The sequence below is a fragment of the Bombina bombina genome, chromosome 1 (genome assembly GCF_027579735.1).
Source record: "Bombina bombina isolate aBomBom1 chromosome 1, aBomBom1.pri, whole genome shotgun sequence".
Taxonomy (NCBI): Eukaryota; Metazoa; Chordata; class Amphibia; order Anura; family Bombinatoridae; genus Bombina; species Bombina bombina.
In genome coordinates, this window is record NC_069499.1 from 279,570,984 (window position 1) to 279,585,256 (window position 14,273).

A 14,273-nucleotide genomic window follows, 5' to 3' on the forward strand; every position below is an offset into this window, starting at 1 on the left:
CTCTTCGGTTCCATCGCTGCTCGGCTGAGTGAAGACGACTCAAGGTAGGATGATCTTCAGGGGATTAGTGTTAGGTTATTTTAAGGGGGGTTTGGGTTAGATTAGGGGTATGTGGGTGGTGGGTTTTAATGTTGTGGGGTTGTATTTTTCTTTTACAGGCAAAAGAGCTGAATTCTTTGGGGCATGCCCCACAAAAGGCCATTTTAAGGGCTGGTAAGGTAAAAGAGCTTTGAACTTTTTTAACTTTTTTTATTTTGGGGGGGTTTGTTATTTTATTAGGGGGCTTAGATTAGGTGTAAGTAGCTTAAAATTGTTGTAATATTTTTTAAATGTTTGTAACCTATTTTTTTATTTTTTGTACTTTAGTTAGTTTATGTAATTGTATTTAATTGTAGTTATTTGTAGTTAATTTATGTAATTAATTTAATGATAGTGTAGTGTTAGGTTTAATTGTAACTTAGGTTAGGATTTATTTTACAGGTAATTTTGTATTTCTTTTAGCTAGGTAGTTATTAAATAGTTAATAACTATTTAATAACTATTCTAACTAGCTAAAATAAATACAAAGTTACCTGTAAAATAAATATAAATCCTAAGATAGCTACAATGTAATTATTAATTATATTGTAGCTATCTTAGGGTTTATTTTACAGGTAAGTATTTAGTTTTAAATAGGAATAATTTATTTAAGTATAGTGTAGTGTTAGGTGTAATTGTAACTTAGGTTAGTTTTTATTTTACAGGTAAATTTCTCTTTATTTTAGCTAGGTAAGCTATTAAATAGTTAATAACTATTTAATAGCTATTGTACCTAGTTAAAATAAATTGAAAGATGCCTGTAAAATAAAAATAAATCCTAAGATAGCTACGATATAATTATTATTTATATTGTAGCTATATTAGGGTTTATTTTAAAGGTAAGTATTTAGTTTTAAATAGGATTAATTTAGTTCATAATAGAAATATTATTTAGATTTATTTAATAATATTTAAGTTAGGGGGTATTAGGGTTAGTGTTAGACTTAGGTTTAGGGGTTAATAATTTTATTACAGTGGCGGCGGTGTAGTGGGGGGCAGGATAGGGGTTAATAAATTTAATATAGGTTGCGGCGGGGTCAGGGAGCGGTGGTTTAGGGGTTAAACTATTTATTTAGTTGCGGCGAGGTGCGGGATCAGCAGGATAGGGGTTAATAACTTTATTATAGAGGGCGACGGTATAGGGGGGGCAGGATAGGGGTTACTAGGTATAATGTAGGTGGCAGCGGTGTCCAGGAGCGGTGGTTTAGGGGTTAATACATTTATAAGAGTTGCGGCGGGTTCTAGGAGCGGCGGTTTAGGGGTTAATACATTTATAAGAGTTGCAGCGGGGTCTAGGAGTGGCGGTTTAGGGGTTAATAACTTTATTTAGTTGCGGGGGGCTCCAGGGGCGCCGGTATAGGGGGTAGAACAGTGTAGTTTAGTGTGGGTGCTTAGTGACAGGCTAGCAAGAAAGCTGTTAAAAAGCCGAAGAGCAGCGAGATCGGATGATTGATAACTCTCACAGTCCGCTGCTCATCGCCCCGTACTTGGTGTGCGGCTTTTTGACAGCTTTTTTGATAACTTAGGCAAATTTTTGCAGGTCCGCGGCGGTGATGTGAGGCGAGCTTAGGCGGGCGTATTGGGCCGGCGAAGACAGGTAAAATAGACACGTTGATAACTACCCCCCTCAGTCAAGCCCTATCTTTGCAATAACATGTTTGATTTCCTTATTGTGTTATAAATGACCTCTATCCATCATCGTATACTTTCCATATCAGCATTAGGATGTTTAAAGGGACAGTCAACACAAAAATTGTTATTGTTTAAAAAGATAGATAATACCTTTACTACCCATTCCCCGGCTTTGCACAACCAACATTGTTAGATTAATATACTTATTACATTTAAACCTTTAAATTTCTGCCTGTTTCTAAGCAACTACAGACAGCCTGTTATCACATGCTTTTTTAATTTGCTTTTCACAACAAGAGAAACATGTGGATCATATAGATAACATTGTGCTCATGCCCGTGGGTTGTGGATGACACTGCACTAATTGCCTAAAATGCAAGTTAATAAATAAATGGCCATGTGATCAGGGCGCTGTAAAAAAGGTGCTTACATACAAGGTAATAAAGGGTTTATCTATCTTTTTAAACAATAACACATTTGGAGTTGACTGTCATGGCTGTTGTTATACTAGCGCTTCCCTGTAGGATGAACTTTCTCATTTAATCCTTGAGGAAGATATTTATAAACTGGTATAGTATTCACATTTTGTCTGAGAAAATCAGTGCATACATACCATCTCAATGTACACAGAAGGATCCCAGCTTTGTAACATGTTAAAGGTTCCTTCCTAATTTACTTGACGTTAGATGCGTCTCCTATATACGCAAAGTCTCTTTTAGCTGAGGGCTGGGGGTCACTGAGTGGGATTAGAATTCAAATGATCTTAGCTGTTATGTATATGAATGGAGTCAATGGGGCCAAGGGAGAGAACAATGTTATAGCTAACCGCTTAGTGTAGGAATTGTCAACATTAAGGATCTTATTAAGGTGTTACATTTTCTATTTTCAGAGTTTGGTTTAACTTGCCTTCAGTTGTTGCTTTGAAAGATATAGGTTCTTTTTTTTTTAAGATTTCACATGAATTTTCAATCTATCTTGCAGTTTCCAGGTGGTGATATGGAATGATGAGTCTTATTGAATTTGTTGAGATGCACCTGCATAAGTGCAATTCCAATAAATCCTTATTGTATGAAGAGTGTTCTGCTGTATATATGGTTTATTAAGTGCACACTGCAAGCTGTTAAATATGTCATGGTGCCTGAATATTTGTGTGTGTATGAAGTGCAGAGGGAATAGTGATTAACTACTAGTGTGTGTGTGTGTTTGTGTGTGGTGTGGGATTGTGGTGTCTGTGCTGTTTGTGCATGTGGTGTGTATGAAACACTGACTGATTTGTTGTTCTCAAAGGGTTTAATAGTATGTCTGTGTGTAGTGTGTTTGTTTATGGTGTATGTCAAATTGTGTGTGTGAACCACTGATTACTTTATAGTTCTCAAAGCGTTAAGTCTTCAAAGTACAAAAGCCTGTATCATTTTATGAATAATGGTTCTGAAATCTCTTTTTAGAAATATTATTACCTCAACTTTGATATATTATGTAAAATTTGACCTAAAACCTCCAAAGGACACTATTAAAGAAATAAAAAAAATACAGTGCCAAGCAATTTATTATACAAAATAAATGATACTTACATGGAAGATGGTTTCAAACAGGATCAGCAAAAATTATATGTACTGTGTGTATAATATATGAAGAGCAAAAGCCTGTGCCGCATTAAGTACTTTGTCAAACACACACATATCTTTTTTTTCCCCCCAATTTTTCTCAGAAATATGAAATAACATCGGAAGTGTGGCTTTCAAAACAGGTAATTTGTGTTGCTTAACAACCGTAGTACTTTTCTCAAATGTGCATTATGTTTAATATGTAAAAAGATACAAGTGCTTGCTAAGTATTTTCACGTTTGATTGAATTTCTTCAGACTAGTTTACAAATCAGCATTCTTTGCAAGTTGATTTCTGGAATTTGCATATCTTCATGTAAATGAATCCATAATCTTTAAATGCAGGAATATCGCTAAGCTACAAGTAATGTTTAAGTATTGAAAAACATGGTTGATGTTTATTTAAATTGGGTCCATCAGTCACATAAATCTCTAGACAGTGTAGATTGTCTGTATTACGCTGCATAGTAAAATAAAAAGTAGATATAATAAATGTCTGTTCATATTTCTTGCCTTTTTTTTTATATAAATTTCCCAGTAATGTCATAAGGACGTTCTATCTGAGAATGCAGATTGTGTCTATGTTTTACCCAATTCATTGACAATGGATATTTAGACCATAAGTGCCATTCAAACATTAATATTATATTTTGTATATTTGTATAGAATACAGCCTTTGCCACTAGGGCAATCATTTAAAACCATATAGTATAATGGCAAAATAAAAACTTCTTTGGATTAAAAAATGCTCAGACTTAGGCATGCAAATATGTTCCATTTTTTATAAATAATGCCCAGTGTACAAGACAGTTAATTTATTATTATGTTTAGTTTTTTTAAATGCCAGTCACAATTGACATATACAAAAAGAGAGAATCGCTCAACCTGGGAATAAATATTAGTATAATAGCTTGTCCTATAGCTAGTTTCCACCCTAGGAGCAGCCTATTTTTGCTCATCATATGCCTTTCATAGATAAGAACTTTCCTGCAGTATATCAGGCTGGTTCTGACTAAACAGTCCAGTCCCAAAATACCAGGCAATCCCTCTTTTGGCCGAGATAAACTGCAAAACCCCAGACATACATTTCTTATGAGTCCTGTAAATATGTAGCACACATAGCCAGTTTGTAACTATACGTGATTATACAACACACTTTCAGGTGACACAACCGTAAACTTACAGAATAAGCTTTTTTGTCATTAAATTAGCACCAGGAGACCCCCCTGGTCTATCCATATTGCATAAACTTTATTGACCCCAGTCATTCTTAAATTCCTTTATTTGTTTGTCCCTGTCATTCCATACAAAGTCTACTGGTTTGCCATCCATTGCATTAAAACATTTTATTAAAGCAGTCATGATCTCATATTATTAATATTGTGTCTTTTATTTTTCATGTTTGTCATTGAATACTATATATTATTAAACTTATTTTTTATGTGTAATATCAATTTCCAGTATCTTTTTCAATAAATGTATTTTGTTTTTATGAATGGATTCTAGTTAACCCTCTTAAAGGGACAGTCTAGTCAAAATTAAAAGTTTATGATTCAGACAGGGCATGCACTTTAAAACAACTTTCCAATTTATTTTTATCATCCAATTTGCGTTGTTCTTTTGTTATTCTTTGTTGAAAGCTAAAATTAGGTAGGCTCATGTGCTAATTTCTAAGTCCTTGAAGGCCTCCTCTTTTCTCAGTGCATTTGGGCAGTTTTTCACAAATAGACAGCTCTAGTTCATGTGTGCCATATAGATAATAATCGGCTCACTCCTGTGGATTAACCTAGGAATCAGCACTGATTGGCTAAAATGCAAGTATGTTAAAAGAACTGAAATAATGGGGCAGTCATAGGGGCTTAGATACAAGGTAATCACAGAAGTAAAATATATATTAATATAACTGTGATGGTTGTGCAAAAGTGGGAAATAAAAATTCTGGAGTAGACTGCCCCATTATGACCATTCCTCTGTTGTTGCCGTCAGATGTTTGTCTATATTCCATCTAGTTTCTTTTCTTTTACCTCTTTTTTTTAACCATTTCTTATTTGATTCAGGATTCTCAACACTGTTTTAGAGAGCTTTGTAATTTCAAAATGTCCTTATAGCCAACTAGAAATGATACAGAAATCATATACATCTTTATCTTGTGCATTATGGGGACTCCAAGTCATTATAGCGTGTTTTTGTTGCATTCATATCCACGCCTGTTATCAGTGCTGCTCAGTGTAAACGTTTTCTGGTTCTCTATCTTGCTCAAATTCATTAGCATTGTTGCCTTTAATCCAAAATAGTTTCAACTGTTATTTCAACCTGTTTTTATTTCATCTTATTAAATGATTGATTTTACTGCTGACACCTGTTATCTCATTGCTTTTTTGTGCTCGCAGAACGAGGAGCCTGTGTTTTCTAATGACGGCAATAGGTTCTTTTTGACAGTACCAGTGAAGCAGGGTGGGCGTGGGGAATTCCACCACATCGCTATGTTTAATGTGCAGGTGAGTGGGGGCATTTTATATTTTTACAGAATAATGTTATACAGTAGTGACCAATGCAATCAAATTGCTTTAAAACAAGGGTTTCTGGCATTATTGAGTTTTTATAACATTTGTCTGCATGATCTACTTGTAAATGAGATAAAAAGTAAGTTTCTATCTATTGGGCACTTACTGTTATTGTGCTACATAAATTAGATCAATCATGCAAAATGCTTGTTTTTTTATTTGCAGATCTTAACTATACAAATACTTTATTATAATTTCTGTCTGTATTGTAAGTTATTATTCAGATATCTGCTAATGTCCTACAAGATACACTTTGCATACACTTACTGTAGAATATAATGTTGATGACACACAAGCCTGACTACAGATTAACAGCATTTTCAAGCTTTTGATGGCACTATATTTTATTGTCTTCTGGATATTTTACATGAGGCAATTAAAGCAACATAGATAGACTTAAAATAATTTGGTTCACATTAACTCATTTCAACAATTTTACCCAGTTTTCCATTATTGGACTACATTTACTAAGGGTAGAGAGATTCACCAAGTCTTTCCTTTTAAGCTTTTCATGAAACTAAGCACTTTCTTACTGGTTAATCCTTTGAATTGTATTGGATTGGGTACTTGTAAAGCGCGGCTAATCACCCGTAAGGGTCTCAAGGCGCTGTTCATTTTATTGATCTCGGAAGGATGAAAGGCTGAGTGGACCTCGCCAGGGATCGAACCTGCAACCCTTGGAGCTCAGCCACAGTGCCTTAGCATGCTGAGCTATCTGTCCGGCTTGAATAATTAGTGACATTCTGCACCATATTTTGAACATGCATTGTGTTTTAAAACATTTAAAAGTTAATAGACTGGATTCACTGACTCTCATAAGGCTGCCAAGGAGTCTCATTATTTAGGCTAGATTGTGTTCAAAAGACATTAAAGGGATACATAACACAACTTTTTTCTTTAATTAGTCAGATAAAGCACAACATTTTATGCAACTTTCTAATTTATTCCTATTGTCAATTTCTCCAACATTGGTGTGTCCGGTCCACGGCATCATCCTTACTTGTGGGAATATCTCTTCCCCAACAGGAAATGGCAAAGAGTCCCAGCAAAGCTGTCCATATAGTCCCTCCTAAGCTCCGCCCACCCCAGTCATTCTCTTTGCCGTTGCACAGGCAACATCTCCACGGCGGAGATGGTTAAGAGTATGTGGTGTTTAGTTGTAGTTTTTTATTCTACTATCAAGAGTTTGTTATTTTAAAATAGTGCTGGTATGTACTATTTACTCTGAAACAGAAAAAGATGAAGAATTCTGTTTGTGAGAGGAAGATGATTTTAGCAGACAGTAACTAAAATCCTTTGCTGTTTCCACATAGGACTGTTGAGATGAAGTAACTTCAGTTGGGGGAAACAGTTAGCAGACTTTTCTGCTTAAGGTATGACATATTTCTAACAAGACTGTGTAATGCTGGAAGGCTGTCATTTCCCCTCATGGGGACCAGTAAGCCATTTCTTAGTCTCAAGCAGAATAAAGGGCTTAATATGGGCTATAAAACTGGTAGACACTTTTATGGGCAAAATCGATTGCTTTATTTGGGCATTTTATACATGTTTATGCTGGTATTTCACACTTATAAACTTGGGGAACGTTTTTTAACGTCAGGCACTATGTTAGACACCTTTTCCAGTCAGGAAGGGCCTTCCCAGTTGTAGGCTGAGCCTCATTTTCGCGCCATTACTGCGCAGTTGTTTTTGAGAGCAAGACATGCAGATGCATGTGTGAGGATCTGAAGATAGTTGGAAAAGTTCCTAGAAGGCGTCATTTGGTATCGTATTCCCCTCTGGGCTTGGTAAAGTCGCAGCAAAGGCTGTAGCTGGGACTGTAGAGGGATTAAAACTGTAACCGGCTCCGGTTTCGTTATTTTAAGGGTTAAAGCTCTGAAAATTGGTGTGCAATACCTTTAATGCTTTAAGACACTGTGGTGAAATTTTGGTAAATTTTGAACAATTCCTTCATATTTTTTCACATATTCAGTAATAAAGTGTGCTCTGTTTAAAATTTAAAGAGACAGTAACGGTTTTGTTTTAAAACGTTTTTTGTGCTTTACTGACAAGTTTAAGCTTGTTTAACATGTCTGTGCCTTCAGATAAGCTATGTTCTATATGTATGAAAGTCAATGTGTCTCCCCCTTCAAAATTATGTGATAATTGTGCCATAGCGTCCAAACAAAGTAAGGACAGTACTGTCACAGATAATGAAGTTGCCCAAGATGATACATCAGATGAAGGGAGTAGACATGGTTCTACATCATCTCCTTCTGTGTCTATACCAGTTTTACCCACGCAGGAGGCTACTTCTAGCGCGCCAATGCTTATTACCATGCAACAATTGATGGCTGTAATGGATAACTCCCTAGCAAATATTTTATCCAAAATGCCTGCATATCAGAGAAAGCGCGATTGCTCTGTTTTAAACACTGAAGAGCAGGAGGGCGCTGATGATAATTTTTCTGTCATACCCTCACACCAATCTGAAGGGGCCATGAGAGAGGTTTTGTCAGATGGGGAAATTTCAGATTCAGAAAAAATTTCTCAACAGGCTGAACCTGATGTTGTGACATTTAAATTTAAATTAGAACATCTCCGCGCACTGCTTAAGGAGGTGTTATCTACTCTGGATGATTGTGACAACCTGGTCATTCCAGAAAAATTATGCAAGATGGACAAGTTCCTAGAGGTTCCGGTGCACCCCGACGCTTTTCCTATACCCAAGCGGGTGGCGGACATAGTGAATAAGGAGTGGGAGAAGCCCGGCATACCTTTTGTTCCCCCTCCTATATTTAAGAAATTATTTCCTATGGTCGACCCCAGAAAGGACTTATGGCAGACAGTCCCTAAGGTCGAGGGGGCAGTTTCTACTCTAAACAAGCGCACTACTATTCCTATCGAGGATAATTGTGCTTTCAAAGATCCTATGGATAAAAAATTGGAGGGTTTGCTTAAAAAGATTTTTGTACAGCAAGGTTACCTTCTTCAACCCATTTCGTGCATTGTTCCTGTCACTACAGCAGCGTGGTTCTGGTTCGAGGAACTAGAAAAGTCGCTCAGTAGAGAGACTCCATATGAGGAGGTTATGGACAGAGTTCACGCACTTAAGTTGGCTAACTGTTTTATTTTAGATGCCGCTTTGCAATTAGCTAGATTAGCGGCGAAAATATCAGGGTTTGCAATTGTGGCGCGCAGAGCGCTTTGGCTAAAGTCTTGGTCAGAGGATGTATCATCCAAGACAAAATTGCTTAATATCCCCTTCAAGGGTAAAACTCTTTTTGGGCCAGAATTGAAAGAGATTATCTCAGACATCACTGGGGGAAAGGGCCACGCCCTACCACAAGATAGGCCTTTCAAAGCCAAGAATAAGTCTAATTTTCGTTCCTTTCGTAATTTCAGGAACGGACCGGCCTCTAATTCTGCATCCTCTAAGCAAGAGGGTAATGCCTCACAGACCAAACCAGCCTGGAAACCGATGCAAGGCTGGAACAAGGGTAAGCAGGCCAAGAAGCCTGCCGCTGCTAACAAAACAGCATGAAGGAGTAGCCCCCGATCCGGGACCGGATCTAGTGGGGGGCAGACTCTCTCTCTTTGCTCAGGCTTGGGCAAGAGATGCTCAGGATCCCTGGACGCTAGAAATAGTTTCTCAGGGTTATATTCTGGAATTCAAGGAACTACCCCCAAGGGTAAGGTTCCACATGTCTCACTTATCAAACCAAATAAAGAGACAGGCGTTCTTACATTGTGTAGAAGACCTGTTACAGATGGGAGTGATACACCCAGTTCCAATGACGGAACAAGGAATGGGATTTTACTCAAATCTGTTCGTAGTTCCCAAAAAAGAGGGAGCCTTCAGACCAATTCTGGATTTAAAGATCCTAAACAAATTTCTCAGGGTGCCATCGTTCAAAATGGAAACCATTCGAACAATTCTACCTACTATCCAGGAAGGTCAATTTATGATTACCGTGGATCTAAAGGATGCGTACCTACATATTCCTATCCACAAAGAACATCATCAGTTCCTAAGGTTCGCCTTTCTGGACAAACATTACCAGTTTGTGGCCCTCCCATTCGGGTTAGCCACTGCTCCAAGGATTTTCACAAAGGTACTCGGGTCCCTTCTAGCGGTTCTAAGACCGAGGGGCATTGCAGTAGTACCATACTTGGACGACATTCTAATACAAGCGTTGTCCCTTTCAAAAGCAAAGGCTCATACAGACATCGTTCTGGCCTTCCTCAGATCTCACGGATGCAAGGTGAACATAGAAAAAAGTTCTCTGTCTCCGTCAACAAGAGTTCCCTTCTTGGGAACAATAATAGATTCCTTAGAAATGAGGATTTTTCTGACAGATGTCAGAAAGTCAAAACTTCTAAGCGCTTGTCAAGTTCTTCATTCTGTTCCACGTTCTTCCATAGCTCAGTGCATGGAAGTAGTAGGGTTGATGGTTGCAGCAATGGACATAGTTCCTTTTGCGCAAATTCATCTAAGACCATTACAACTGTGCATGCTGAAACAGTGGAATGGGGACTATACAGACTTGTCTCCAGTGATTCAAGTAGATCAGAAGACCAGAGATTCACTCCATTGGTGGCTAACCCTGGACCACCTATCCCAGGGAATGAGCTTCCGCAGACCAGAGTGGGTCATCGTCACGACCGACGCCAGTCTAGTGGGCTGGGGCGCGGTCTGGGAATCCCTGAAAGCTCAGGGACTATGGTCTCGGGAAGAGTCTCTTCTCCCGATAAACATTCTGGAACTAAGAGCGACATTCAATGCTCTCAGGGCTTGGCCTCAGCTAGCAAAGGCCAGATTCATAAGATTCCAATCAGACAACATGACGACTGTTGCGTATATCAATCATCAGGGGGGAACAAGGAGTTCCCTGGCGATGAAAGAAGTGACCAAAATAATACAATGGGCGGAGGATCACTCCTGCCACCTATCTGCGATCCACATTCCAGGTGTGGAAAACTGGGAAGCGGATTATTTGAGTCGTTAGACATTCCATCCGGGGGAGTGGGAACTCCACCCGGAGATCTTTGCCTAGTTGACGCAACTATGGGGCATTCCAGATATGGATCTGATGGCGTCTCGTCAGAACTTCAAGGTTCCTTGCTACGGGTCCAGATCCAGGGATCCCAAGGCAACTCTAGTGGATGCACTAGTAGTGCCTTGGACCTTCAACCTAGCTTATGTGTTTCCACCGTTTCCTCTCATTCCCAGGCTGGTAGCCAGGATCAAACAGGAGAGGGCCTCGGTGATCTTGATAGCTCCTGCGTGGCCATGCAGGACTTGGTATGCAGACCTGGTGAATATGTCATCGGTTCCACCATGGAAGCTACCTTTGAGACAGGACCTTCTTGTTCAGGGTCCATTCGAACATCCAAATCTGGTCTCCCTCCAGCTGACGGCTTGGAGATTGAACGCTTGATTCTCTCAAAGCGTGGGTTTTCAGATTCTGTGATAGATACTCTGGTTCAAGCCAGAAAACCGGTAACTAGAAAGATTTACCATAAAATATGGAAAAGATATATCTGCTGGTGTGAATCCAAGGGATTCCCATGGAATAGGTAGGATAAAAATTCCTAAGATTCTTTCCTTTCTACAAGAAGGTTTGGATAAAGGATTATCTGCGAGTTCTCTAAAGGGACAGATTTCTGCTTTATCTGTCTTACTACACAAACGACTGGCAGTTGTGCCAGATGTTCAAGCATTTGTTCAGGCTTTGGTTAGGATCAAGCCTGTTTACAGACCTTTGACTCCTCCCTGGAGTTTAAATCTAGTTCTTTCAGTTCTTCAAGGGGTTCCGTTTGAACCTTTACATTCCATAGATATTAAGTTGTTATCTTGGAAAGTTTTGTTTTTGGTTGCTATTTCTTCTGCTAGAAGAGTTTCTGAGTTATCTGCTCTACAGTGTACTCCGCCCTATCTGGTGTTCCATTCAGATAAGGTTGTTTTGCGTACTAAGCCTGGTTTTCTACCAAAGGTTGTTTCCAACAAAAATATTAATCAGGAGATAGTTGTACGTTCTTTGTGTCCGAATCCAGTTTCAAAGAAGGAACGTTTGCTACACAATTTAGATGTAGTCCATGCTCTAAAATTCTACTTAGAAGCTACAAAAGAGTTCAGACAAACTTCTTCTCTGTTTGTCGTCTATTCTGGTAAAAGGAGAGGTCAAAAAGCGACTTCTACCTCTCTTTCCTTTTGGCTTAAAAGCATCATCGGCAGCCTCCAGAAAGAATCACAGCTCACTCCACTAGGGCTGTGGCTTCCACATGGGCCTTCAAGAACGAGGCTTCTGTTGATCAGATATGTAAGGCAGCGACTTGGTCTTCACTGCACACTTTTGCCAAATTTTACAAATTTGATACTTTTGCTTCTTCAGAGGCTATTTTTGGGAGAAAGGTTTTGCAAGCCGTGGTGCCTTCTGTTTAGGTAACCTGATTTGCTCCCTCCCTTCATCCGTGTCCTAAAGCTTTGGTATTGGTTCCCACAAGTAAGGATGACGCCGTGGACCGGACACACCAATGTTGGAGAAAACAGAATTTATGCTTACCTGATAAATTACTTTCTCCAACGGTGTGTCCGGTCCACGGCCCGCCCTGGTTTTTTAATCAGGTTTGATTAATTATTTTCTCTAACTACAGTCACCACGGCACCCTATAGTTTCTCCTGTTTTTTTCCTCCTGTCCGTCGGTCGAATTACTGGGGTGGGCGGAGCCTAGGAGGGACTATATGGACAGCTTTGCTGGGACTCTTTGCCATTTCCTGTTGGGGAAGAGATATTCCCACAAGTAAGGATGACGCCGTGGACCGGACACACCGTTGGAGAAAGTAATTTATCAGGTAAGCATAAATTCTGTTTTTTCTTCATTCTCTTGCAATCATTATTTAAAATGCAGGAATTTAAAGCTTAGCAGCTGGCCCATTTCTGGTTCAGTACATGGGTTACGCTTTCTTATTGGTGACTAAATGTAGCCACCAATAAGCAAGCGCTATCCAGGGTGTTGAACCTAAAATGGGCTAAGCTTTACCTTCCTGCTATTTAAATAAAGATAGCAAGAGAACGAAGACAATTTGATAATAGGAGTAATTTAGATAGTTGCTTAAAATTGCATGCTCTATCTGAATCATTAAAGAAAAAATTTGGGTTTAGCATCCCTTTAAGGCTCTCTTTTCCAGCCTATCACCAGTGGGTGTTCCTTCATTAGCATAAATATTTTCCGTTAAGTACCCCAATACACAATGGGGCCCATTTATCAAGCTCCGTAAGGAGCTTGTGGGCCTGTGTTTCTGGCGAGTCTTCAGACTCGCCAGAAACACAAGTTATGAAGCACCGGTCTAAAGACCGCTGCTCCATAACCCTGTACGCCTGCTCTGATGAGGCGGACAGGAATCGCCGGAAATCAACCCGATCGAGTACGATTGGGTTGATTGACACCCCCCTGCTGGTGGCCGATTGGCCGCGAGTCTGCAGGGGGCGGCGTTGCACCAGCAGCTCACAAGAGCTGCTGGTGCAATGCTGAATACGGAGACAGACATATGATAAATAGGCCCCAATGTCTCAACCATCAAACTAGAACAGCTATCAATGGGGAAAAACAAAAATGACAACTGCAATAGTTAGGAAACACATTTGCAAACTAGGTTCTCTGAATTGGTGTAATTGTTGTTTGCTGTGTATTTTGTATTGGTAAAGTAGTTTCTGCAATCTTGCAGGCAACAAAGAGGGGCTTACCATGGCATGAATTAAATAATGCCCCCTCCCAACTCTTCTACTGCAGTTTCAAAGATCATAGTTCAGAATATTGAGATTTCACAGAAGAACATGCTGACGATAGAAATAGAACACGCTGACGATAGAAATAGAGCATGCTGACGATAGAAATAGAACATGCTGACGATAGAGATAGAACATGCTGATGATAGAAATAGAACACGCTGACGATAGAAATAGAACACGCTGACGATAGAAATAGAACACGCTGACGATAGAAATAGAACACGCTGACGATAGAAATAGAGCATGCTGACGATAGAAATAGAACATGCTGACGATAGAGATAGAACATGCTGATGATAGAAATAGAACACGCTGACGATAGAAATAGAACACGCTGACGATAGAAATAGAACACGCTGACGATAGAAATAGAACATGCTGACGATAGAAATAGAACATGCTGACGATAGAAATAGAACATGCTGACGATAGAAATAGAACACGCTGACGATAGAAATAGAACATGCTGACGATAGAAATAGAACATGCTGACGATAGAAATAGAACATGCTGACGATAGAAATAGAACATGCTGACGATAGAAATAGAACACGCTGACGATAGAAATAGAACACGCTGACGATAGAAATAGAACATGCTGACGATAGAAATAGAACACGCTGA

At 39.2% G+C, this 14,273-nt stretch overlaps 1 protein-coding gene across 1 annotated transcript in view; it reads left to right on the forward strand.

Moving 5' to 3' along the window:
- The window catches only part of DPP10 (dipeptidyl peptidase like 10), a gene marked incomplete at its 5' end in the record, with an annotated part of 707,293 nt that overhangs the window by 606,886 nt on the left and 86,134 nt on the right, over positions 1-14,273 (forward strand). The window contains 2 exons of the mRNA XM_053698006.1: positions 3,419-3,457; positions 5,704-5,811. Of these exons, the coding sequence (XP_053553981.1) occupies positions 3,419-3,457; positions 5,704-5,811 (147 nt within the window). The remainder of the gene's footprint in view (positions 1-3,418; positions 3,458-5,703; positions 5,812-14,273) is intronic.